At 30.7% G+C, this 27,001-nt stretch overlaps 3 protein-coding genes across 11 annotated transcripts; all 3 read right to left on the bottom strand.

Moving 5' to 3' along the window:
* Positions 1–3,315: 3,315 nt before the first annotated feature.
* LOC114415522 (polypyrimidine tract-binding protein homolog 2-like) lies at positions 3,316–8,803 on the bottom strand. 9 transcript variants are annotated; one of them, XM_028380252.1, is made up of 12 exons: positions 8,657–8,803; positions 7,941–8,177; positions 7,623–7,832; positions 7,429–7,489; positions 6,583–6,645; positions 6,420–6,493; positions 5,936–6,031; positions 5,657–5,714; positions 5,319–5,423; positions 5,142–5,223; positions 4,580–4,692; positions 3,316–4,000 (listed from the first exon to the last, which is right to left on the bottom strand). In XM_028380252.1, exons 3-12 carry the CDS (start codon positions 7,655–7,657, stop codon positions 3,689–3,691), a joined length of 999 nt encoding a protein of 332 aa, XP_028236053.1. In that variant the 5' UTR covers positions 7,658–7,832; positions 7,941–8,177; positions 8,657–8,803; the 3' UTR covers positions 3,316–3,688. The 9 variants fall into 9 exon arrangements, with proteins under 9 accessions (XP_028236053.1, XP_028236055.1, XP_028236054.1 ...); XM_028380254.1 differs by having other exon boundaries at positions 7,429–7,486; XM_028380253.1 differs by lacking the exon at positions 8,657–8,803 and having other exon boundaries at positions 7,623–7,699; positions 7,770–7,832; positions 7,941–7,989.
* A 5,017-nt stretch (positions 8,804–13,820) lies between these two features.
* Positions 13,821–15,662, bottom strand: LOC114415523. The gene is made up of 3 exons (XM_028380259.1): positions 15,207–15,662; positions 14,474–14,725; positions 13,821–14,349 (listed from the first exon to the last, which is right to left on the bottom strand). The coding sequence occupies exons 1-3, from the start codon at positions 15,561–15,563 to the stop codon at positions 14,068–14,070; spliced, it is 891 nt and encodes a 296-aa protein (XP_028236060.1). The 5' UTR covers positions 15,564–15,662; the 3' UTR covers positions 13,821–14,067.
* A 9,133-nt stretch (positions 15,663–24,795) lies between these two features.
* LOC114415521 (bidirectional sugar transporter SWEET3-like) lies at positions 24,796–26,587 on the bottom strand. Its single transcript, XM_028380248.1, has 6 exons — positions 26,476–26,587; positions 26,310–26,346; positions 25,984–26,206; positions 25,667–25,828; positions 25,256–25,375; positions 24,796–25,158 (listed from the first exon to the last, which is right to left on the bottom strand). Exons 1-6 carry the CDS (start codon positions 26,510–26,512, stop codon positions 24,973–24,975), a joined length of 765 nt encoding a protein of 254 aa, XP_028236049.1. The 5' UTR covers positions 26,513–26,587; the 3' UTR covers positions 24,796–24,972.
* Between the last annotated feature and the right edge of the window lie 414 nt (positions 26,588–27,001).

Below are 27,001 nucleotides of genomic sequence, written 5' to 3'. Positions count from 1 at the left end.
CTATCTGTTAGATAGAAATTAGTGCCGCCAATGGACAACGACTTCCCAGTTTAAACCTTATCATGCTTTTTATTTAAGGATAATGGCCAATCATTTTGTTTTCTCTTTATACCATTTTTTTTAATTTGTAATATATTATAACTGCATATCAAAACTAATTTTGAATATATATTTTATCTTTTTTAATTTATCATTTTCAATACCTTAGTTTTATCTTAAAAAAATTTAGTTCAAAAGAATATAACTTTCTCTTTCACAAGATTAAATTATAATAAAATTTATAGACATCAACAATTGCAAGATATAAATTATTGTTTTATTTTTATTTATAAATTATTTTCTCACTTCCAATTGAAAAAAATATTATAAAACATTTTCTTGTTTGATAGAGTGTTCAAAATTATCAAATTTACTATCACATAAAAAAACACAAATATTCTACCATAGTATGATAGATGAAATTAGAGAGAGAAAATATTTTCTCTAAATCCTTCACCTGATTTTTTTCTTGAAAGTTACAATATCAATTGTCAAATGAACTTGAAAACAATAATTACATTGATAATAAATTAAATAAAATATAAATTAAAGCATAAAGAAAATAGAGAGAAAAATAAAGAAGAGAACACAAGAGTTTTGAGAGAATAAAAATTATGTGTATTCTATCCAAAAAGGATAACTTATTTATAAATACAAAAGATAAATAAAATATGAATGCGAACAAATATATTATTCATAACACTAATTTTATTTTTTTTAAAATATCAGTAATTAAAAATAATAATATATCACAATATAAATTATTTGTCATAAGTCTTAAATATAATTTATAAATACAATTATATTAATTAGTTACATATTTTAATTATTATATATTTAAAAATATTTTTTTATTATAAATTTTAGTTGTATAAAATAACATTTAGTTCGTTGTTGGTTCTCTTCGGCAAGTGTACCGAGTCACACAAGTAATATAAAACGGTAAGATCAAGTATCGTATCCTTAGGAAATTATGCAAACATTTGTATGGATTAAAAGCAAGTAAATATTAAGTTGAATCCTATACTAAAGTCTATTCGAATATAAACTAAATATCTAGAATTTTGGAAGTGAAAACAGTCAAGTAAAAAGCGATGGGTCGTTTTACTGAATTTCTCTTGATGCTAAAATATATTTTTCTCTATCTGACGTTATCCTAGTGTTCTTATGCTGAGAAATTACTCAAACCAAGATCCTTCTAATGAATGAGCCTAACCCTCTTTAAACTTCGTCCTTGATCCCTCAACAAACTTAGTCTAAAAGAGTTGCATTAAGTCTACAACATAATATGAACTAGATCACTACACTCCATTCCTAGACATAGAGATTTCTAGCTTGCTCTATCAAGTTCTAAGGCTTTAAAGCATTTCGCAATGCTAAAAATCCTAACTATACATACAAATGGGTGATCAAGCCACAAGCATGTAAGATAAGCCTAGATAAAAGTAATGAACACATAAAAATAACATTAAATAGATAGTGAAAGAGTGTTACATCAAGGTTTCAGCAGAACTTTCCAACAAAGAGCCTTAGTCTTTCATTACAAGCAATATACTCTCAATACAAGAAAGGATGAGTTTTTGAGTGAAAGAAAATGGCAAAGACTGGTTGAGGATATCTCCTACAACCTCTAAACCCTAAACTTCACTCCTCTAACCTAAGCTCTATTTGCTACTCTCTTTTTGTCGCTTCAACTTCTCATTGTGCTCTGTTTTCAACTCTCTATGTAAAACTCTCCAAAATTATATTTTATTTTTGCCAACTTCAGCGTTTTAAAGGCTTTGGGACCTTTCAACTTTCGAAGGCTCGCTTAGCGAGACTGACTCGTTAAGTGAGAGTAAGTGAATTTTGACTTAGCGAGACTGGGCGAGCACATCTCTGACTAATCCTCTTCAAGGGTTTCCCAACCCGCTAAGCGAGTTATATGCCTCGCTTAGCGGATGCCACTTGTTGAGCGGATCAGTCTCGTTGAGTGAGTCATCAACTACTTGAACTTTTTCTTCTTTTAACTTGAAACTGAAGTGGTTTCAACATTAATTCACAAAATGAGAGTATCTACTCTATAAAATCACACTAAACATAAAAATATGTATAATTCCTACAAAAAGAATCATAAATTGGAGGTAAGGCATTATTTTCTTACAAATATTCAACATAAAACTAACTAATGAATAACGACTAACATTCGTGCAATGCACGAGCTAAAATATTAATTGTAATTTATGATATAAGTTTAGAGTTGTGTATTGTAATATATTTAAAATTCTAGCGTACATTGCAAAACCTAGAAAACAAATGTTTCTAGAATTAACCGAAGTAAAATAACTATTATCAAAATATTTTTTAAAAAAAATGTGTTTTAGAACAATAAATAAGTTACTTCTATTTGGTTTATAAATTATTCAAATTGAAAATGATGTAAATTTATTTAATAAAATAGAATTTAATTTAAATATACAAAATGAAGTTTTATATTAGTATTTTAATTATAAATTGACATATATATATATAATAAATTTATTAATTTTACAATAATTACATTAAAAATCATACTTAACTTTATTTTTCATTGATTAATAATATAAAATTCTCCCAACTAACAATTAATAAAAATTAGGCTTAATTACAATTTTATCTCTTACTTCCTTAAAAAAATTGCAGATTTTGTGGGTTAAAAAATCGTCACAATTAATGGAAAGACCGTCACAAAATTGATTCATCCTAGTAGAATTGATTCAGCCTTCAGAATCATCTTCACCTCTCACTTACGCATTCCCTGGCCAACTCCCTCACGGGCTCGCCCTACTTAACTCTCAACAATGGTGAACTCAAAGCAAAGTCGGACGATGAGATGGACCTGGTTCTGACAGCAAATGCCTTAGTGCAGAACCAATGTGCATAAGTTGAAAGTCAACAGTAGGTGTTGTGATCCTCACAACCGTAGTGCAGAAGTTTGGCAACAAAAGCACGTTTGTCATCCTCGACTTTGGTCCAGCCCAAATCTCCTGCGATCAATATTTGAATGATAAATATTAACCTGCACATATCCACCCAACGTAACCAATAACTTGATTGGACGAAATCAAACTGAAATTTTCATGATAGGTTTGTTTCAGTTTGGCATATTTCAGATCCTAACCAACCGTTGGCCTTTTCCACATAAAATGGTAATCTTTTGTTACAATAGAAGCATGAGTCATGTTGCCCACCCCTATCGTTGATTGTGTTATCGGGATATTTATTTTACAAAAGAGTCAACAAATTAACCCATATGGCTTCACAACCCAAACGACGATGCTGGTAATAACATGATATTACGTTCTGTCGGCCATACAAAATCGATTATACAGGATTACATCATATTCTCAAACACAAATAAACTAAAACAGAATATTTTGTTTCAAAGTTAAGACACTCAAAAGTTGTGGACCAATTGCTTACAGACTTCCATATTCAATATTCAACATCTGAAAAATAACTTAAGGGAAAGATGAGAAGTGGCCCATTTGAGGTTCAGAATAACTGTCAAACAAATGGATTAGAGGCCAATGTCACCAGATGGGAACCCTAATTTAAATGACAGTCCTCAGTTCTGCATAAGCCAGCGCTAACCAATGTATAGATCTATTTGAGACAAAGGAGATGCATGCTATTGAGTACGATCAGATCCATATGAGGGCATTGTTGTTGTAGGTTGTGCTGTGTTGTGACTAGGAAATTGCATTCCAGGGGCCATTTGTTGTGGCATAGTTCCAGGTGGCATGTAAACATTATTGTGCATCTGCATTGGCATAGACTGAACCGCTGCTGGTGGAGCTGTCCCCCATCCAGCCTGAGACCCATAGAATGGTTGTTGTGAAGGGCCCATCATGGAAACAGATTGTTGCCCGAAAATTGAGGGTTGGGCGTTCACAATAGGGGTATTAGGAATGGTATAGTCTCTGCTCCTATCATTATTGACCTGTAATTGCACAAATAATACATGGAATTAAATTTAAACTGAAGTCATGATAGAAGTACAACACTCGAGAATGACCAACTACAGAAGGGTTCCTACTTGCAGTATGTATGAAAAATGAATCTAATATTCAATACCACTAGATCCCTACTCGCATAACACCCATCAAAATAATGAAAAGGGGAAATCCAATACAGAACAACAAATATAAAATTACAAAGACAGGATCCTTATATTGCATTTCTGTAATTAAGGCAGTCAACAGCTTCCAAGAGAAAGGTGTGATGGAGGAAAATGACAGCAAGATAAAATTTGTCAAGCTTCAATAGAAGGGATTTTCAGTGCATGTAAAGATAAACCAACATCGTCTCAGGAAAGAAAACCAAGGCTCAAAACAAGAATCTCAAGTTGAGTACAGTTAAACCATGTACATCCATGAATAAAGATTGGCTTTGTTTGCATGTATAACAACTGACCACCATTGTATCATATTGGATAGGAGGCATCTTCAAATCAGAGTTTTTCAATCATTTATTCAAATGAACATCAATACTGACTCAAAAGATAGTGTTGGTTGTTTACCTTTATACTTAGATCAGTATGTCGTGAATATGAAAGGTGAAGCTTGCAAAAACCCCCATCATATATGCAATGTCCTTCCAAGGCTTCCTTGGCCACAACAGCTGTCTGAGTATCTGTAAAGTGTAAATCATAGCATGTCACTCAAGCTTATACTGACAGTATAAAACAAAACAAGGTAAACGATCAATAAAGGTCAAAGTTCTCCACTATTAAATTGCATATATAGTACATTTGAATTATCATTGTTAAACCTATCAAAGATAAGTATGCACACTGCTGAGGATATTTCCAGCGAGCAACAGATTCATAATCCTTGAGAGAAGAAAGCTAGCATAGAACAGGGATCTAGGGGCAAAGAAAATCGAAAAATGAGTCTTGGCTTTCAGGTCACACACCCTGACATGCAACCCAATCACAGATTCCAGAATCATGTGAGTATGATTGGCAATTTCACTCCAATCCCACACAAAATGCACATGAAGATTATGTTATTCTACCATCTTAATCACAATTTTGACAACACTAAAAATAACAAGAGGTAAAGTTTTTCAAAGAACCTAACCTGGATACTGAATCAGAGCCTGCAAACCACCATTCTTATCGAACATTGCAATTTTTTGGACAGGGCCAAAAGCAGAGAAAACCTGTAAAAAAAATTAAATGGTATGATATTATTAACTAAACTGTATTGTCAATCAATAATTAAAAAAAAAGGATGGCAGGCCATGATTCAAAGTACCATGTGTAAGACATCCAATGTTACAGCATATTGCATGTTCTCAATAGATGCAAGGAGAACATTACTCTCAGTCTCCAATCTTTTCCCATCCAAACCAACCATAGCCTGCACAAATTATAAAATAATATTTAGAAGAAAAAACAAATCCTTAATAAGCAAGTCAGTTTTCATGGCAACCCCCCCGGCAGATGGTGCACACCTAACTAATGCACACAACATAAACATTCAACTTAAAACGAACAATTTCCCATGCCTTAATTGCACATAAGAACAGGTCACAAGAGATATCATATTGTTACTCCATTAAAACATAGAAATGTTGACTGTCAATAGTTTACCTGTCCACTTCCCTCGACAGCTGATGGAGCAACAGGAAGGTAAGGATTAGTATAGTCTCTGGAGAAAGAAAAATAATCAATTAAAAATTGAAAATTTACTATTATCAAAGAAAAAAAGGCTTAAAGCTGATATGAAGGATGAGATATAGAACCAGTCTCCATGACAAAGAATAAACTAAAAACCAACAGGAAAAGGAAAGAATATTGGTAAATAAATTAAAAGGTGCTGCCAAAACTTGGGGTCCTAAAAGCCAGCAATACCAAGGAAATTAGCAATACCTGCTCCTGTGGCTTTGAAACTTTACACTTAAATCTGAATGTCCGGAATAAGTGATCCTAAGGGTACATGGTCCCACATGCTCAGGCAGCAGATACCTGACACCGGGGCAGGATTAAAGATCAATAATCAGAAATAATTTTGGAAATAATAAGAGCTAATTAATGTTCTAATAACTATTAATTTGCAGTTCAACTCTAACTTGGCACTTTTAATTTTCAAGATCAGTCCAGTTGGCACAATGGCATAATGTAGCGAACCACATTTCACACATCCAATGATTCCATAAAATTACAAACAAGTGCAAAAACAAAGTCTATAAACTCCATAATAAGTTAAATACCAAAAACAACTGCCAAAGTGTAAATATATAAAATAGTCCAACAGTTGATTGCTGAACAGTCTGAGAACATATGCAACATATACTGCCAGATGATCCACAGCAGTTGAACCAAATACCTAGTCAAACAAATAATACAATTTTACCTAGGTATGCTTCTTCCATCCAAAGCATCCTTCGCAGAGGTGGCAGTCTCTGCATCTGAGAATTGCACCAGTGCCTGGACAGTGACAGTTGAACAAAGAATTATCTCATGCTCATAGGATATAAAAAAGGGACAACAGGTAAAAGGGTGGCCTATCATCAAACCTGAAATCCTGCTGTCTTCTCGAAAGTAGTAATCTTATGCACAAATCCAAAGGCTGAAAAAACCTGCACAAGTGAATAATAAACTTTCAGGATGATATTGCAAAGGTGAATCTTAATAATGGAACACAGACAAGAATTTCAGCATATAGGTGAGGAAATTCGTCACTCACTCAAACTAAAAACTTGCGAGATTAACAAACAAAACCATTACAGGACTTAAATACCAATAAGCAAGTTTAAGGCTCTAAGCAAATCAATATCTCTCTTGAAAAGCTAATAGAATAATGCTTTTGTTACGTATGCTGGTGTCAGAAGAACTAAAACATTGCAAGTGAAAAGCAAGACAGATGATACTAGATCTAGCACTTACTGCAGAAAACAGGGGAAATAGTTTATCCAAGGGGTTCAATTCAGATCCAAGTTGTCTTATAAATATATAACTGAAATAATACTTACAAGAACTTGAAGTTAATGGTTCATTCAATTTAATACTAGAATAATTGACTCAAAATAAAGGACTTGGAAAGTAAAGTGCCTCCTCAACCATAAATTATGTCAAAACTCGGCATTCAGTTGCCAAGTTTAAAAGGAAACTTTTGGCGTACTTTCAGATAAGACTCAGAAAATCTAAAACACAATCTATCAGTAGTTACAAAATAGAAAATAACTGTACAGCACAGAATCTGGTGGCTAAATCTAAATGCCTATGCAGATGACGAGTCAATAAAGCACAGATGCACAGAAGAAAAAAAATGGAAATATCCTAAACTACAAGAATGGCAGGAGTTGAGGGGAATAAGGAAGAAAGAGGTAGTGTTAAGGAAAGGAGAAAGGAGACAAACACACAAGCGCTATTTCTCCCAAAGCACTAAGCTGCCATTGAAGATATTGCCTCGACATGGGCCTGCTGATTCATTCACATACATGTCAACAATTTTTCCACAGCCTGACAAAGAAAAACCTAATTACAAAACTAAATGGCCAGCATCCTCTTGATTACAGTGTTAGCACATAACTAATACACACGTGCAACTGCTTACCAAGTGCAAGACATCAATGCTGACAAGACGTGCATCTGCACCCTCAATCGTTACCAACAATACATTCCCGGGAACATCTGCAGTAGTTTTGTTATTCACTATTTCTTGCCTATTTGAATATTGTAGGTATACAGTTTTCCCACGTACTTGAGCAGGCTCTGATGATGAGGCATAGTACGATATCATTGCAATGGCTTGATTCAAATCTGCCTGGAGGTTGTGGTTAAAGCATATGAATTTTAACCAACAATCAGTAACTTTATATGAAGAGAAAAGCAAGCTAGACAAGGAAAAAAATGGAAAACAAAATATACTCACAAATTCAATAAAAGCTTGATTTCTATTCGCCCCAACATTGCATTTTGTGTTAACAACTTTGCCAAACGGCTTCCCAAGCTCAATCAGTTCCTCCTCTGTGCACTCCCATGGCAAGTTCCTCAAATGGAGAACCTTTGACGGTGGCTGAGTGTAACGGAACTGTGGTTGACTGGATACCGATGCCATTTCAAACGATAACCCAAAATCTGTCAAAAAGAACCAGAAAGTTTGCAGCCCCTTGGAATACAACACCCATTTCACAATTAGGTATCCCATCATGAATCCTTAACTAAAATACTGCATAACTACGTTTCTAAAAAAAATAATCCAACAGAGGACATTCATTTAATTATAATTCAGCCAGCATGCTTCATAAAGATTCAACAACCAAAAACCTTATCCCACAATGGCCATGAGATTGGCCGAATGCAATTTAAACATAATTATGCAATAAAAATTAGTGGGGGACAGAGAATCTATAACAACGTTTTGGGGCTAAAAGCAAAGTGCAGGTGAAATTACAATTCAGGAGATACAGATTCCACAAATTGACCTAAACCAACTAATCGATATCGATAGCTAACGGATGTAATCTGTTACAGTGAATTTTGTTGCTAGTTGTTTTACGGAGATGGCTTGGTGACAGTTATCGGGATCCGCAGCGACAAAGCAGAAGAAACACGAAAAAAGAGTTGTATAAAAAACAAAGCAATTACCTGAGAGAATTGAGAGAAAGAGAAGAGCTGTGGTTTTTTTACGAGTTAACGGGATTAGGGTTCTCAAACAAAGGGAAAAGGTAAAGAAGGAGCTTCACCGTTATCAACAAGAGTATTGTTTTTGGCACCGCGGGCAAAAACAAGGCCTTTCCGCGCTGAACCGTAACCAGATATTTATATAGATGACGAGATGAGATTTTTAAAATAAAAAATAAAATATAATATATATATATATATATATATATATATATATTATTTTTAAAATTTTATTCACAAAGCGTGATTTAAGATTCATGTAAAAAAAAAATCTTGTCTGTCATATATAATAGGATTTACCTGAATATAAAACAATATAGTTTAAATATATAAAAATATTTTAAAAATAAAGTTTTTTTATAAATGTTGTGATGTATGATTGAGGAACATGACATTGGTCACCAGAGATGGGAGATAGGATGACATTTATATAAATTTTAATGTAAGTTAAAAAAAATATTTTAAAAGTAGTAAAAAATAGGAGTATTTATAGGCCATTCATATCTAAATTGATCCAAATTGGTTTGAATAATTTGAATTGGTCATTTATGTATTTTGATTAAAATCGAATTCAACCGATCAAAATTGTTCATGTACGGGTTGGATCACGAGTTTAGATTTATATATTTGTTGGCCCGTTGACCCAACCCATGAATCCGCAATTAAAATATAAATTTTATTATATATGTATTAAAAACTAAAAAAATGAATTTAGAATGAAAATGAAGAAAAAATAGGATGATGTGCAAAAACATGAGTTAGATAGGTATTTTGAGAATCACATGGAACATGATCACCTGAGTTTGACATTTTGAATTGACGAAAATTGAAAACATCCAAATATTTTTTTTTTCATGTATGACTAGAGATATAATGGTCATTTATGCATCTATTGTATTATATGAGTCTCCACTTAATACATGGGTTAGAATTCTAGATTCATTTTGTAATACACTGAGTCTCATTATTGTTGAAGCTCTCATTTGTGTTCAAAATTGGCAAATCTGCTAGGCAAAATGTTAATAACTTGCAAGTTGAAATAAATGAAGCATAAAATATTGAATCATGTGTGTAATCTCTTATTTTATTTTTTATATTTGTATAAAATATCAATTAATTTTTGTGCTAACGGGATTGTGTTTAAATTTGCAGAGTTGTTTAGATTGACTTTAAATACGACTAATATTAAAACTCCAACTATTGGAACTCAAGGCATTGGGAATACTAGTGTTAAAAATTCTTAAGGTATTACTTTGAGGTACCTTGTTATTTGTTTCACCTTTTTTCATATTTATTTTTTCTGTCATGTTTATAATATTAATGAATCATATTTTGTTTATTTGTTTCAATAAATCTGGTTGTAGTAAATCTGATTGTAGCAAAGCTTATTAGAAGAAATTAGTTTGTAAGAAATAGTTGTGATTCAGATTATTATAGTAAATCTCCTCGAAAAATATTTTATTTTAATTCGTATTAGTCTATTTTAGATTATTATGTTGATGGAATTAAATGAATCAATTTTATTACTTCCAGACATTTGATAATATTATGTTAATTGTATTGGATATTTGGATGAATCATGGTATAAAATAGTAGTTTTAAGAAAAAAAAATCAAATTTAAATGGGTAACTCATTGGTCCAAACCAAGTCAAACCATTCATAAATGGGTTGGGTTGGGTTTAAAAAAAATTGTGAAAACCGAATCAAACAAAACAGATCAAATTTGATTGGGTTAGGTCTTGAATTAGATCAAAATCGACCCGAACCGGCCTGCGAACACCCCTATAAAAATAGGTGCAATTATCCATATAGGAGGGGAGACTCAATATTTATAGTTTATTTTTGTTGGAAATGTTTGTTAGATTACTTAATGTTTACCACCTCATTTAGAAGACATGTGACTCTTAAGTATAAATATTTTATTTATCCAAGAATTAATGACTACGTCAATCTTGGTTAACCAATTCTAATGTTCTCAAAGAAATTTTGTATTTTATCATGAAAGGAAGGAAGAGGATCAGGCAAATTATGAAGAGCATATTAAGAGTCATCATTTTGTTTTGTTTGGTATCACCGTAATTAGGGTCTTGGGCTCCCTAATGGTACACCAAGATATCCCCACAAGTTTTTATCTTTTAGACCGGTTATAAGACTAATCTTTAATTGGGACTTAATCACAATTAGAGTTATATGTCATCGTCAGGATGTATTATATGGGATCAAATTCAGGTACCCACAAACCTAACATATGTTGCCAATAGGGGTGGACCCATCTAGTTAGACTGAGAAGAGAAGGGGTCAATCACACACACACACACAAAAAATCCAACAACTTTTTTCTTTGTCGAATAAATACATTCAACAACCATATATCATTAACTTTATACAAAATATTTATAATTTGATGTTATAATACGTTATATTACATTAATAATCTATCAAAATGCATAATATCTTTCTTACATGTCCCAAAAATAATCAATAATTACTAATTTCAACAATTTTCAATATACTAATAAGTATTCAAAAAAATTTACCCTCCATCTTATTACAAAAATGTAGTATTGTTACTAAAATATTAAATTAAAATATGAAAAATTAAAAATCTTTCTCTCATGTGGTGTGGTATCTTTTAGTCTTTATCGATCTTGTCAATGTCGTAACTTATGACTACAACGATTGTTATTGTACATTTCCATAATTTGAAAATTATAAGAATCTTTAATCAATCCAATGATACTTGTTTATATGAGTTTGAAAATAAAAATTCCTTCAATTGCAAAAAAATAATAGAGTTTAACAATTAGATATTAACAAAGAAAAAAACTCACTATATAATAACTAAATTTTAATCAATATAATATTTAGATAACATTTATTAAAAAGGATAAAAGTACTATTAATTTTATAATTTTAAAAAGTTAGGAGATAAATATTGATCATATAATAACCAAATTTTGTTAAAATATAATATTGAGATAAGATTTCTTAAAAAGTATTACTATTTATTTTATAATTTAAAAAATAATGTTAAGAGATAAATTCTATTTGCATAATAATTTGAATTTTAAGAAAAGCATAAATAACCAAATTCATCCCTAAAATTGTAAGATGCTAATAAATTGATCTCTACAAGATGAAAATTAAAATTTAGTTATTGAATGTTCAAAAAGTGCAACAAATTAATCCTAGAGATAATTTAATGACAAATTAGTTCCTAAACTTTACCATATAATTAAAGTGAGATTGATTATTGAAAAATACAACTTATTGTCAAATTGGTTCTTTAACATTACAATTTAATAACAAAATGGTTTTATAAATTTAACGATAAAATTAATTTGTTGCACTTTTTGCATATTCAATGACTAAATTTATATTTTTATCTTTCATGAACTAATTTATATCACACTTTCACTGACAAATTTAAATATGTAGCCTTAAAAAATATAATAAGATTGAAATCAAATTTTTTTACTTAATAAAAAAACTATAAAATAAATAAATAATACTAACATATTAATTTTTTAATTTGGAAAAAAATCAGGGAGGCCCATGCTAATCTCAATCTACCCTTGGTTGTTAAGGGAGTTACACCCATTAGGTATAAGAATCATTATCTAAATTATTATTTACTTGCTATAAATTTATTTTCTACGTAGCGATTGTTAAATCTATTTCAAACAGTTCAAATAGGTTACATCACAATTTAATTATTTCGAAACCATCATAATCTTGGGTATGATATATGAACTTAACTTAAAGGTCCATTATTTCTAGTGCATAAGTTATGCTTGTCCTTGAATGTAATTTTACCCGCTTAAGTGTGGTTAAAAAAAATTCAAATCAGATTTTTCAACATAAGTGATTAATGTATTGAAATTAAAATCCTTATGATATTATCTAAGTTCAATCCTTTACTAAAATAATTTTTAGTAAAATTTTACTTGAGATTAATGAAAGTTTTCTTTTTTTCTCTTAATGAATCACAAGGTTAAGAAAAAAATTGCCAACAACACTTGTTAACTCATTGGCAAGTAAATCAATTTGTCTCAAGAAGATAAAATAGATAAGATAAAAAAAAGTAGAAGATAAATATAATGATAAAAAGATGAATTTAGAATTTAAAATATGTTGAGGTCTAGCATGTCAAAACTACTTGTAAATTGTAATGTAATGTTAATGATTTTTTCCATCTAATGAAATCTCTGTTTCCATCCACATCTACTAAGACACTCTACTCTATCTTTGCTTTTCCCGCGAAGAGCCTAATTTATTTATTATTTTCTCTCAAATTTCTTTGCAAAGATAAAAATAATAAATTGCATTGAGATTAGAGATGTATATATTGGACAAAACAAATATCAATCTATTTCTAGTAATGAATTTATTTAAATACTCTTTCCCAGATTTTTAGAAAATAACAATTTTTTAATACATTACTCTCTAAAAATACATGGATGATAAGACCGTAATAAACATAAAAGTACATAGAAGAATAATAGAAACAAAATTACATTAAATAGATAATGAAAAAGAATTACATTATAAAAGGTTGGTATGTCAGACTCTCAGTAAAAAGAATTTAGCCTTTTATTATCATGAAAGGCTTTATACCTTAAGAGCTATGTGAATTGAAGAAGAGGGATGAATAGAGAAAAAGAAGGGAGAAAGAAATAATGATCATGAAAAGAGAGTTTTCCTTAATAGAGATGCTCAATCTTTATATTTGTCTACATTTTGTGTTCTAGTTATTATATAAGCAAAATTTATGATTTAGTCATTGCCCGATCTAGTTAAATTATCATGTTTTCTTAGAGGAAAAAAATTACACAATGAGATTGTAAAAAATTTTACACTATCATCCAATTACAACTTACCATATATAATAAGATTGTTGACTTTTATGATAATTATTTTAAAAGTCATATCAATAATGATTTATGATTGAATGACGATATAAAATTATTTTTATAACCATTAAACTTATTTTCTTATAGAATATATGTTTATATTTTAGTATACTTGATTTCACTTAGGCCCATAAAATGACCTGTGCCACAGGGACTAAAACTTAAAAGATTTAGGTATAGAAACTAAGATGCAAAGTATGGACATAGGGCCAAATGAAGATCTAATCCTCCTTAATTTAAGGAACACGATTGAGGAGAGAAGGAATGATACTGTCATTAGAAATTATAATCTAAGAGTCTAGTTTTGAAACATAAATCTCGGTTGCTATCGATCTATGGCCTGATCAAGAAGCTTCTATATATAATGTTATGATATAATGAAGGGAAAAAAAAGCCCCCCAAAAAAGAGAAGCAGAGAAATAACAAAGAGGAGCATCGAAGAAAAGCGGAGACACCATCAATCATAACTTAGTCTGACCAATAAGGACATCCTTATAAGGAGTGGGAAGAGGTGAAGTAACTTTGGTCTCTTGAGGTTGATGGCTTATATTCGTTTGATGTTCCATTATCAGAGGAATCTGTCTTTCTCTCGCACTCAGCAATCGTTCGTGTGCTCCACCTCGCAGTTTCTCCAGCCTAATTCCATTCATTTGTTGCATCTTGAACACTTTGATTAAGTTTGTTAAGCCACCAATAAAGAACATTAGGCTTCCGAAAATGCCTAGCCAGATCCAAGTACCACTCTGTATCAATGATCAACATTGACTCTCATTAGTACACATAATTACAATCACTACGTAACGAAGTTTATTTTAGTTAATTGAATTCATATATCAAATAAGACGTATCTAGCTAGGGTATACTTACGAGTAAGTGAAGGCCATGGTGGATATCTTTAGATTTCTCGTGATAATTGAGAATTGCACTAAGCATGAATGACAAACTCCCCATCAAAAACGGAACATTCACACACTGCTGCAAGATTTGAACATGACCATCCGCTCTCTCATAAATTTGGCACGAATTATGAATTGATCCTATCACCCATAATACAGGACCAGCAACCAGCATGTTCAGAGCATGCTTTTCCAATTTGAAGTACCCATATCCTTTCTCTTCCTGCGTTTTGGTCCACACACACCAAAAAAAGATGTTGTTCCATTTAGATTAGCAAAGTAAATAAATAAATAATCCAAGCTTGTGACATTAATTAAAAGAAACAAACAATTGCATATCGACAACTAAGTTGTCAGTGTAGCATTTCAATGAGATGGAACATAGCATATAACTTGCAGTTCAGTTTTGGCATTTATACGTTTTAAACATGAAACATAACAAAACATAACTCGTTACATATTGTTCATTAAAAGAACAACGAATGATACATTTTGATTTCAATAAAAAAAAAAACTTGGGAACCAGATAAAGGAATAAACATACTTTTTCACTTTGTAACAAAAAAAATACCATTTGGCACACAAAAAAACCTAAGAACCAACAACGTTGTTAGAGAGAGTGTACGTACGTGTTCCTAGTAAGAAATAAACATAAACAGAACGTTTAAAGCATGTTATGAATGAGAAAATGTATGCATATATACCTGAATAAAAAGGAAGAAGACGCCGAGAAAGGTAAGAAGCGTTCCGAGCATCTGAATGACAGGAACGGCGAACTCAACGAAAGCGAGTTGAAGGTCGAAGGCCATCAAGGGCAACCGGAAATCGATGCCGACGAGATGGGCGAAGAAGTCATGGAGGTTGACGAGGAGGATGATGCCCAGAGCGGCAATGATAAGCACAAGGCCCGATCGGGCTAAGGAAGAAAGCTGGGCCACGAGGCCCGACACGAGGACGACGGAGGCAATAAGATAGAGCCCGGCGTTGATGTACTCGCAGCGGTTCTTGGCGAGGCCCGGCCCGTAGGTGCGGAAGTCTCTAGCTGAAGCTAGCTTCACCATTATGATGAATCAGTGAGTGGGATTTGGTTCCTTCCTAACGAGGCAGAGAGAAGAGAGATGGCGGTGAGAATGGGTTTGGGCACGTGGCCACGTGCATGGGGCTGTGTTTGTTTGTCTTCACATTCTGCTGTGACACGTGGCGTTATGTCGAGAATAAACTGCCGATGCTGCTGGAGATTATTATTGGACTGCTTTGCTTTGTCAACTCAACTAAGATGTTTTTTCACATTTCTTTCGTTTCTCTTCTGTCTCTCTAAGCTCAATATTTCTTTCATTCAGCTCTACTCTCAAGAAATTCCACACTTCTGGTTCCACCATAAATTTGCTGGGCCTCTTTTCAAGTCATTTCTTAACCCAACTTGGTTCTTTCTAAATACACCACCCTGTTTGCTAAGTAAGTCCCCTTTCTTCTAATTAAATTTGTTACTATCAATTATATCCTTTTTCAACACCCCCAACCATTGTGTTCTGTTGAACGGAACCACATCTGTCACCGGTTGAAAGAAAAAAGATGAATTACGATGATTGTTATTGGAATGGGGTTTGAGAGGACAACATAAAATTCTTTGAGATTGTTATTTCGTGTTGTGATGCGTTAAATATAAAAAATGTGCTATTAAATCTTAGCCTTCTTGTCCAGGTTGAGATTCAAAGTTAATTTTTTTATTAGTTTCACAAATATTAATTTGTGTATATGTCTGTTTTTTTTAAAAGCGAAACATGACGTTGTGAATTACAAAACTGAAACTTAGGTGACTTCTAATATGCAGTCATAAATGAAGTTCCTCACTAGTGAGCAAAATAAAAGAATAATAAATGTTTATGTTTATTTTTATTTTTTTAACCTGCAAAATCTTTTTTTCTCCTTCTTCCTTGTTTTTTTTTAGATCTACTTCATGGCCTTTTCACCTTTGTCGCCCACCATGTTCTTCACCACCATTGGTCTTTCTTTGACAACGACAATGGTTTTATCTTCTCCAACGCAAAGAAGGTGGCTTCTTTCTGACAACAACGACAACCTCTTCTCCGACATCAATGACCCGTTGGAGAACTGGTGAAGGGGGTGGTTTTGACGCACATGAGTTGATCTTTTGAGGAAACGCTTCAAGATCTGTCCTTTGGAAACTCAACTCCCTTATCATCTCCGCTGTCGCCTCTTTTGATCTCTAGCGGTCCATGAATCCATGTCATTTGCGGCTATCAACAACGAAAATAACCACTACAATGCTCATCTTCTTCATTGATTTTTTTTTTTATTTCTTTCTAATCTAATGAAGAGGACCGAAAGGTTTAAAGAATAATACAAATGGTTGAAGATTGGGGGGTTTCACAAATAGAGTTTAAATATAATATAAAGATAGGGTGTAAAAGAGGTTTAAAGAATAACACAATCATGTGTGTGGAAATAGGATAAAAAGGGCATAATGGATAATTTTAATGAGAAGAAAGGGGGGCTTACTTAGCAAACAAAGGAATGTACTTAGCAACAACTCCAACTTCTTCTTGCCTATGTCCACCCAATATTTCAAAGAACAAAATGCAAAAGCCTTATATTTTGCATTCTCATTTGTTGTTGTATCGAACACCTCCTATTGCATTTCTGAAAATTCATTCGAGAATGCAAATTTACATTTCGGAATAGACTTTCCGAATGTAATGAAAAGTACAAAATACAATAATAGGGGTGTAGAATGCAATACAGTAGCCGCAAAAGCGTTGATTTTTGTGGCCCAAATATGCCCTACTTTTCAACTTAGTCATAGGCCTGCCTTATAACAAGAGCCTGTTTCTGGATCCCAAGAGGAGAGAAAAAAAAAAGGAGTTCAGGCTAATAGGCTTGTTTTGAAGGAAAAATAAATAAAAAAGAAGAAAGCACGATAAGATTTTATTTTTATTTTATTTTTTTAACCTGGAATATCTTTTTTTTTTGGTAAATGGGGATAATAATAACCTGGAATATCTTTTTTTTTTTGGTAAATGGGGATAATAATAACCTGGAATATCTATTAGCTAAGAGTTAGAGTAATTTCTCAATATTGATAAAAAAGAATAATTTCTCAATGAATTGAATTTATTTAAGATTAACTCCTTTTAACATATGTTTTTTAGATATTAAGATTTAAAAATCAAAATGAAGAATTTAATTAAAATATACCATTACTATTTTTTTTATAATGTCATTTGATCATAGATTATTATGTATGGTAATATGTTATTACTTTTTATAATTATTAATTTAAAAATCATGTTAGAATAATTTCTAATTGATTCATTATGCCAAAAAAATTACACTGATGTACAATGTATAGCATTTATTTAGATTTTAATTTATTATGTTGTTAACTAATTACAAATTGCTATAAGAAAAAAGGTTAAAATATTTTTTACAAAAGACAGTCTTACTATATAGGATATATATATATATATATACCCTAAGATAGGACAATTAATCAGAAAGAAAATGTAAGTTCCTTAATAAAAGAACGGTATATCAGCACGTAGATATTGTTGATTACGATCATGTGAAATGTGAAGTGCAAGATGAGGAGTCGGCGACACACTTCGTTCGTCTATTCATGAATGTGGTCGACATTATGCATTGCAGGCACTGCAAATAGCAGAATCATAAACAGTTGCGCTCCACAGAAAGTGAAGGCTAGCGATCGAGAACGTACGCGTTGCAAACTGCATGTGATTTCACCAATAATTCAAAGAAACAGAATCATATTATAATTAGAGCTTGCGGTTGAACTATGGACCGCGTGGAAAGAGGAAATCGTGATTCGTGGAACTTTTCAAATTAATAATATGAATTTTTGGTATGCCTGTCACAGTCTCTGCATGATTAGAAAGCACATTAATTTAGAAGAAAATATTAATTGTTTCAGATTAATTATCACATTTGTTGGTCGTCACTTGTGTGAAGGATAAAATTAAAGGCCTGAACTAGTTCTTGATGAAAAATATCACTCACTCAGGAAAGAACAAGAGGCAATTCCTCAGTGGACAATGCATGGCATACAATACAATCAAAGAATAATAATCCACAACCACTATTATGACATGTATATATAACTGCGTTTATTATAAGATGACCTAATTAAATGAATCATCATAATATAGAGAAAGAATTTGTATGTGCACGACTCTTGCCTACATACATAACCAGGTGTGATCTTGGTTAAAATTTTAAACGACAAAGAATCCCCTATACCCATGTGTCTGGGCTTGGGAGTGTTGCGTTTGTACAGAGAATAAGTTTTCATGTTTCCAAAAGCCTCGCCAACTCTTGGATTGCAATGGGGACACGTAGAAAAGCTTTCCTAAAGTTTTTTCATTGGAAATTAATAGAAAATTTTCGGATAGGCATGTTTATATAATGGAATCCTTCAGTGGAAGAAGGAAAGGAATTGCCCGGTAGAATTCGAATTCGAATTCAAATTCAAATTAACAAAATGAATGTAAAAAAACATTTCAGTAAAAAAGTGGTTTTTCATTCAAGCAGTACAAGAGGAGTAAATGAAATTGCATGTAAACCCTTTCAACAAACAATGGACCTACTTGAGACAATCCAAAGAAATCAAGTAGAACAATATAACTTCAAGGCTTTTCGTAGGGTGCAGGTTAGGTATGAAGGAGAAAGGGTCTTCCATGAATATTATTGACCTATTAATGCATGGTTCATCAACCATCAATTGTGGGATACATTTCAACAACAGTGGCAAAATCCATGAAGAGAAAATACAATGCTAATTATATTTATCCGTTAAAATTTCATTTGATTTTATCTGCAAAAGAAAATTATCACAATATTAAAATAATGTTTATCTACAGGCTATAATATTAATATTATTAATCTGTATCTTATAAAGTAAAACACAATAAGTCAAAATTATATATATATATATATATATATTGAAATAAAAGATAATGTGTTGGCTTGAAAGAGCCTTCGAGAGTTCTAAGAGACATCATTTATATTAATACATCTTTCCATTTATGCAAGCTCCAATTATCTTCTTGCACTCTTTTAGATATATATCCACCATCTCGTATTGCAAATTTGTTTCTTCCCCAAAAGGAGACCAATCATTTTATTTTATTTTCGTATGATTGTTTGCATTCCAAACATAATTTTTGAATTCGATCCGAACTGCTCAACAACTAAATACATTGTGTTTGTGACCACCATGTTTCTTTCGCTAACGTCTTTAATAACTTAAATTCTTATTTTTTTAGTGTTACCAAGATAAAAAAAAAGTTATCATACATCACACTACAATTTGAAGGATAACAATCCATTCTTCGCCAATTATAAACATGCATATGCGTCATAGATTTTAAATTGTTGACAAAATTCAATTTCTGAAAAACTATCAAACACGTATCATATATGAAAATCTTCTTTAATAAATTGCATAAATAAATTGTTTGGGTAAACAACTAATTAAATTAAATTCGTATTAATAACATCTTATCACATAAAATATTATATTATAAATTTGATTAGAAACTTATCAAAGTAAGTTAAATATTTTTTTCATAAAATGAACTAAGAAATTTTCCAAAAGTTAAAAATAACTTATACCAATACCATAATTAAGTTAATTAATTTAAATTAAAATTTCAACTATGAAATTTATGGAAATAACTTAATTAATATTAAAAAATTTAACAATAAATTTGTTAAGATAAGATAAAAATAGCCTATATTGACACCACATATTAGTTGTTAATTTAAATTAAATGTTTTATTAAAAAGATTATCAAATTAACTTTTTTTTATCATTTTATCATTGGTCCGGATAACTAATTTCTATAAAAAAAAACTGGTAGTTGATTACCTTTATAAGAATTTTCCTCTTAAAATATATTTTTTTTCATCTTTAGACATAAATTCAAAATATTAGTTAAGAAAGTCAAGTTTAATTTCTCTCGGATAAATAACTTGTTAATATTTATCAAATATGTTTTTTTATAAACTTCTTAAAATTTATCAAAATATATTAAACTTATGAATAAGTATTTAATATATATATATATAAATGATGATACTAATATGACATAATATAACGTAAAATTTTATAAACACGTAACCTTTTAGAATATATACTTGGTCATGCCATCCCGCAAAATATATATTCTATGAGTGTGTTTGATTTATAGAAAACAGATAAAAAGAATAGATAAATTATTTTGAATTAAAATAAAATATAAGAAATATGAATTTCATTAAATAAAATACAATATTTATTTTCCTTCAAAACAAACACACCCTATAATTCTATTGTCTCTGCAGCTTTTTCTTTTAGTAACAACTTATAACAAATTCGTGGTGTAGTCTTGTAGAGCTTACTCAAAGCAGATATATTTATTTGACAGAAGTAATGCATCATCCTGGTTTACGTTGACTGACATATCTATTGTATGATATGATGTCCAATTAATTAATTTTTGGGTAACCTTCATTCTCTGACTATTATTGCTAATCATTTCTAAGACGCAAAGGTCTTAATTTTACGACGTCTATCTCTTCTGGTTGACTTGGTCTCATCCATTCTGTTTTACCGAACATCCTTGCACGTGTACATGCGATGTAACGTGTCTGGCTACACTTTGATGTAACAATTACGTGATATACAGAAACAGGACGATAGCAGATATTTTACGTGACACAGTTTACAAAATTAATAACAGCTGATCATGAACCAAACCAAATTGCTCTGCTTAGTTATAATAGCGTGACAATTTCTTAGATGGACTCCAATTCCTTTGAAATATATATATACCCGATAAAGAGTAACGATAATGATGCTTTCATTTTTTTCTCTTTATTTTTTATTTCATTTTTTCTTTTCTTTTCTTTTCCTCCGTCACTATATTGGTGTATATGCAAGAACCATATTAGAACGAAATTGCTTTTGGTTTTAGTAGTGGACCCTAAATTTTGATAACGTACATCATTTATTTGAATTTGAATCCAAAATAATTAAGATCTTTTTGGTACAAGATTGAAAAAAATAAGCAAGATCTAATAATATATAAATGAGATAAAATTTATTCAACTCAATTTATTAACGCAATATTAATATTAGCGTTATGTATAATTAAATCGTAGAATATAATATAAAAATTTAATTTAGGTATATATTTTATAAAATATTCTAAAATAAATAATATCAATATAAATGTAATGTTATGTAAAACACTATCTATCCATTTTAATTTTTTTAATTAATACATAAAAAATAATTTATTAAAAATATAAAATATCTAACAATGAGTGAGATATAAAATAAATTTTAAAAGAAATTATTTTATTTTAAATGTGAGAATTATATATATTAAATTTTTTTTATTAATATATGAGATATTTTTGCTTAATAAAAATTAATAATATTTTTTTTGTCAGTAAACCTAAGACTTAACCCTTAGTCTGGTCCTGAATATTGGATCAAGTTTGAAATGACACAAAATATATTCTGAATATGTGCTTCAAACACATTCTAAATTGAACTGAAGTGAGTGAGAGGAGACAAATCATACACATCCTTAATCACATCCATTGCTTTCTTTCTCCACCACCCCACCCCATCACTTTGGGATTTACTTTTTTCAATTTCTTCTTATGGAATTGCTCTATCATGCATATTTATTCCATACGACAGATTGGGGGATTATTTTGTTTTAGAATTCATCTTATGAATACTCAAATTCTTATTTTATAATATTATCCTTAATTTTTTTTTGGGCACAGGTTAAATAATTAATGGTATGAGTGCTTACGATGAAGTTGTTAACTAATTATTTCTACCAGATCGATTTAGGAATTGCAAGCAATTGTATATGATTTATCATAAACATTCAAATTATTATTTGACACTTTAAAAATGTTATGTATCTCATAATAAAAAAAATACTTATATAATTTTTATCTAAAAAATATAAAAGTATACATACTATTCAAAATATTTCAAGAGATATTAATAAAAAATTATATTTACACTATCATTTAATTAGAATATAATAATAGCATTAATATTTTTTACACTATCATTTAATCATAAATTTTATTTATGGTATAATTTTTTGTTTTCGTAATAATTATTTTAAAATTCATTTCAAGTTGACGGTGTATTTTTTTTACACTAACAATATATTATAATTAAATTCACCTTAATTAAATAATGTGAGGGAATATGCATAAGTAAGAATTTTAATATATATAATTGTATGTTCCTCGCAAGTATACCAGACTAAATTACCATTAATTAATTTATTTTTATGAAAGAGTAATTAAATTTAAACATAAAAAAGTATTTTATAATTATTTATGTAGGTTTAAATGCATTTTCCCTATATATTCATAAACTTATTATGATTTTCGTTCTCCTAGTTTTAATTGTTTACGTTTAACTTTTGTATTTTTCACAATTATTGAATTATTTTTTTACCTTAAAATTTCATCTAATAATTATTAGAAATATAGTAGAGGTCTGCACTTATCATTGATTTGTATATATTAATAAAAAATAAAAAATATTCAAATAAAAAAAATAAAGTTCATAAAATATAATAAATCTATTTTTATATTTTAAAAATATTTTATTTTCCTCGCCAATCTATAGAAAATAACGAGATATCATATTTATTTATATTTCTATTAATTATTTGATGAAATAAGAAAGTAAAAAACTTGATTTTAATAATTGAAAATTTTAAATATAAAATATAAGTAATTAAAATTAAGAAAAATGAAAGAACACATAACATAAACTATGAAGACTAAAAAATATAATTAAATCAATAAGCTAACACAAAAACAAAATAAGTTTTAAAATTTGGCCGTTTTCCTTTAGAATGTGTTTGGATAAAGAATTTTAACTGAGGAAAGTAATTCATTAGAGAATTTAAATTTCTTCAATCTAAAATTCATTGCTTGAATATTTTTTTTATGAAGAAATTAAATTTTTTATATTTTAAAATAGAATTTTAAACAACTAAAATTGTGAAATTTTAATTTCTTTCTAAAAAGTGAGAAATTGAAATTCTAAGAATATTCTAAAACGTTTGTATATTTCCTTTATAACCTTCATCATTTTTTTCACCTAAAAGTTCTCCCGAAAATCTCGTTCTTGAACTCGTAACTCTTCCTTCGCCCTAATGATTATTTTCTTCAAGAAACACCGTCTGAACTCGCTCACGCGATGGAGGTGCTCGCCGACGCAGAAGGCCTATATCATACCTTGCATCGTTGACTGAATATTGTGGTCGGATATGATGGTGTACGCCGTCGTGTCCCGGTTCCCTTGTGACTTTCCATGCTGCACCAATATTCTTCTCTTTGAAAGCACATCAATTATATATTTTCTTCTCTTTGCATTTATTTTCTTTCACCCTCACAATTTTTTTTTATTCAAATAAAAAATTTCAAATAAAATATTTAAAATTTAAAATTTCTCACAATTTTAAATTTCCTCACCTAAAAAAAATCAAACCCTTCTTCCTTCTTGCAAAGACAAGGCTGGCTTATAACGTGGCTCGATGCTCGTGTACGGAAAGATTGTTGCTGACCTTTTGACTGACTCATGGTTTATGAGTTGTCTGTTCAAACTTCTATGAGAATTTGTTTCTTACTTTTCCCCAGCTAGCTTTGGCTAATGAACTGCTAATTATGTTTTTTTCCCTATAACTGCTAATTATGTTGGTGACACCTTTTTCATTGTCTTTAACAGCATAGGACACATTTGATAAACCATACTTTGTTCTTCTTTTTGCGTGATATAACCAAATCACAATTGCCCCAATTTTACCACATTTTAGGAATCGATATCGAAATAGCTAGAACATTAGAAGTTAGAACCGGTTTTAAAAAAGAAATCCAAGTGTCCATATTAATTAGATTTCTTGTTCTTCTCTTATCTTGGAATATCTATCATAAATATTATTATTGTTAAAACAAAGATCCTCATTTGTCTGAATGTTGATTTTAATCTTATTTCCCATAAATTGCCATAATTATACTATTACTCTATACAAAGGGCATATGCACTGGAAAGTCCCGCCTCTAGTGACATAAACTTAGGAAATATGGACCAAGACGTACAGCAATATGGACCAACATTCCAAAATTTAAAATGTTGCATTTAATTTTACTATTGTTTTTGAAACCTTTTCATTTTTATAGTATGGGGGTTTCGTACTTCATAGACATAAATAAGTAAAGCAAATGTTCATCAATAAAAGAAACTATTTATTAGGAAGTAATATAACTTAATTTATATGTGAGCAATACAACCAAAGCTAAGGGGGGATCATTTTGTCTTAAAATAAAGGAAATAAAACATAAAAAGAAGGAATCTGAATAGAACATTCTGTAATCTTCAATCTTTCCCCTTAGACGCATTGTTCACGAGTGTCCGTTCATGTGATTCGTGACATTCATTTCCACTTTCCCAATTTCCATTTCCACCTTCTCCAAGTTACCCTTCTCAAGGTCCCCCTTACTTGGATCCTCCACAACACTCCCTTTTCGGTATTTACAGTAAAGTACAAGTTGCAAGATCCCCAAGGGAGTTCCAACCGCACTAGGACCCTATTTTGAGAGAAAAATACAATAATATTAGTATTCACAATATTTTTGTTTTCTAACAATTTTATTAAATTATAATAAGACATTATATGGCACTAACCGCAACGAATATATCACGAATGAGAAGTCCATAAATCAGCCAGAGAACAGTGGCTAAAAATGAGCACATGGATAACGGTAGTGGCATGAATTCCACACTCTTGGTTTGTATAACTTTCTTCTGTAATAATAAAAAAATAAAAACATTGTTACGGAATCATTACTTAAGCCATGCATAAAACATACCAAACAATTGGTAAAGTAATAAACCATAAAACCATAAAAAAAACGACTTTGTTGTTTATTTTAATTAGGAAGATTATCATATTATTGTTTGATAGAATAGAACTTCTCTGTTTCTGTTTTGGTTTTTGCTTTCTCTCAGTTCCCATTTAACACCAATAATAGTATATACCCTTTTAGTAATAATAACTGAAAATATTTCAGTGGAAGACATAGATGAGTCACTCACCATTACAATCAAAGGGGATCCATACATTGTTACTGAAACACCTAAGCCGATGCTACCTACGAGAAGCTTCCGGTGATGATTATCATGGAATGCAAAAGCTGACACTGCAGCAATTATAGAGAACACCAGCAAAACTGGTATTGCAGTCATGGCTACCTTCACCTGCAACAACATATTTACACATCTCAAAAACCATGTCTCTTACAACCTATATAGCATTATTTGCACACAAGAACCTGAAAAACAAGGTGCAAAGTGTGCAAACATTTTTAACACATGAAGAGAATAACTAAGTCAATTGATTAACTTATGTTTACCTTTCCTTTGGCTGAAGCATACCAGAAGTAAATGAGAACATAGGATAACTCGAGAACAATACCAACTCCATTAACTGTGACGAGAGGGAAATTTTCCCACTTGTAACTCACAACAGGCAAACCGTACCAAGTGAAAAGGAGACAATTCAAGAGGCCAATGATGTAAGGAAAGCATGAAAACTCCTCTGTGCTTTTCTTCCTTATAACTCTTCTAAAGGTAACCCTGAACATAAAAAGCATGAAAAAGCGTTCAACACTTTTATTCATTCTCTAAAAGGGAGAACATTTAAGCAGCAATGTAATTATATATGTAACATGTAACATACATTGGTGCAGCATAAAGGGCAACTGAGGCTGCATTGCCTGCAATAAAAAAAAAAAAAAAAAACAGCGACTCTATGAAGTCACTTTTTTTGAAGACTCAAATAATGAGTAATAAATAATTTATAATCCTAAGTTCTAAGATGAAGGAATTAATGAACGAAGAAGTACCAAGAACAGCAACAGCCAAACGAATGGTCTCTGCCATGTTTAGTTCTTTTACTGAATGCTTAGAAGTTAGAAGAGATGAATATTTTTTGTACTGCCATGAGGTTCATTGAAGAGGCTATTTATAGCAGTTTCGGAGGAGTACTGTTAGACGCGTACACAAAGTAATAGTTTTGAAACATGAATAAAAATAGTATTTAATAAACTTGGAGAAAGAAAAAAAAAGGAAAAAAGAAAAAAAGGAAGTGCTGTCTACGTCTTTAACAATCATGTGGCTGCAAATTTTGTACAAATTGAGAAGCTTTCCATCAACTTGCTCAATGCTCAATATAACAGTATTTTCCAAATTCCCACCCCAGCCCCTACACTTTTTTTTTCCTCCAGTTTTAGAGGCTTATGTTATGGGTGAAGCAAGAGACACACAAAACATTATTTGCCATAATCTCTGATGTGTGATGGCTTCATTTTTGACAAAAACTCTTGCGTGTCATTTGATATTTCATGTTATCTATAATATTAATTATGGCCT

Source organism: Glycine soja, chromosome 6 (assembly GCF_004193775.1).
Source record: "Glycine soja cultivar W05 chromosome 6, ASM419377v2, whole genome shotgun sequence".
In the NCBI taxonomy this organism is placed as follows: Eukaryota; Viridiplantae; Streptophyta; class Magnoliopsida; order Fabales; family Fabaceae; genus Glycine; species Glycine soja.
This window is presented reverse-complemented; position numbering and strand designations above follow the sequence as displayed.

Excerpts from the sequence above, each read along its gene's own strand:
- LOC114415522 (XM_028380249.1), bottom strand. The coding sequence starts at position 8,219 with ATGATGGGATACCTAATTGTGAAATGGGTGTTGTATTCCAAGGGGCTG. Across the intron at positions 5,424-5,656 it reads CTGTCGAGGGAAGTGGACAG|GCTATGGTTGGTTTGGATGG; the intron begins GTAAACTATTGA and ends TAATTTGTGCAG. Across the intron at positions 5,224-5,318 it reads CATTGGATGTCTTACACATG|GTTTTCTCTGCTTTTGGCCC; the intron begins GTACTTTGAATC and ends TTTTTTTTACAG.
- LOC114415523 (XM_028380259.1), bottom strand. The coding sequence starts at position 15,563 with ATGGTGAAGCTAGCTTCAGCTAGAGACTTCCGCACCTACGGGCCGGGC. Across the intron at positions 14,726-15,206 it reads TCTTCTTCCTTTTTATTCAG|GAAGAGAAAGGATATGGGTA; the intron begins GTATATATGCAT and ends ACCAAAACGCAG. Across the intron at positions 14,350-14,473 it reads ACCATGGCCTTCACTTACTC|AGTGGTACTTGGATCTGGCT; the intron begins GTAAGTATACCC and ends TCATTGATACAG.
- LOC114415521 (XM_028380248.1), bottom strand. The coding sequence starts at position 26,512 with ATGGCAGAGACCATTCGTTTGGCTGTTGCTGTTCTTG. Across the intron at positions 26,207-26,309 it reads GCCCTTTATGCTGCACCAAT|GGTTACCTTTAGAAGAGTTA; the intron begins GTATGTTACATG and ends TTTTATGTTCAG. Across the intron at positions 25,159-25,255 it reads TTCGTGATATATTCGTTGCG|GGTCCTAGTGCGGTTGGAAC; the intron begins GTTAGTGCCATA and ends CTCTCAAAATAG.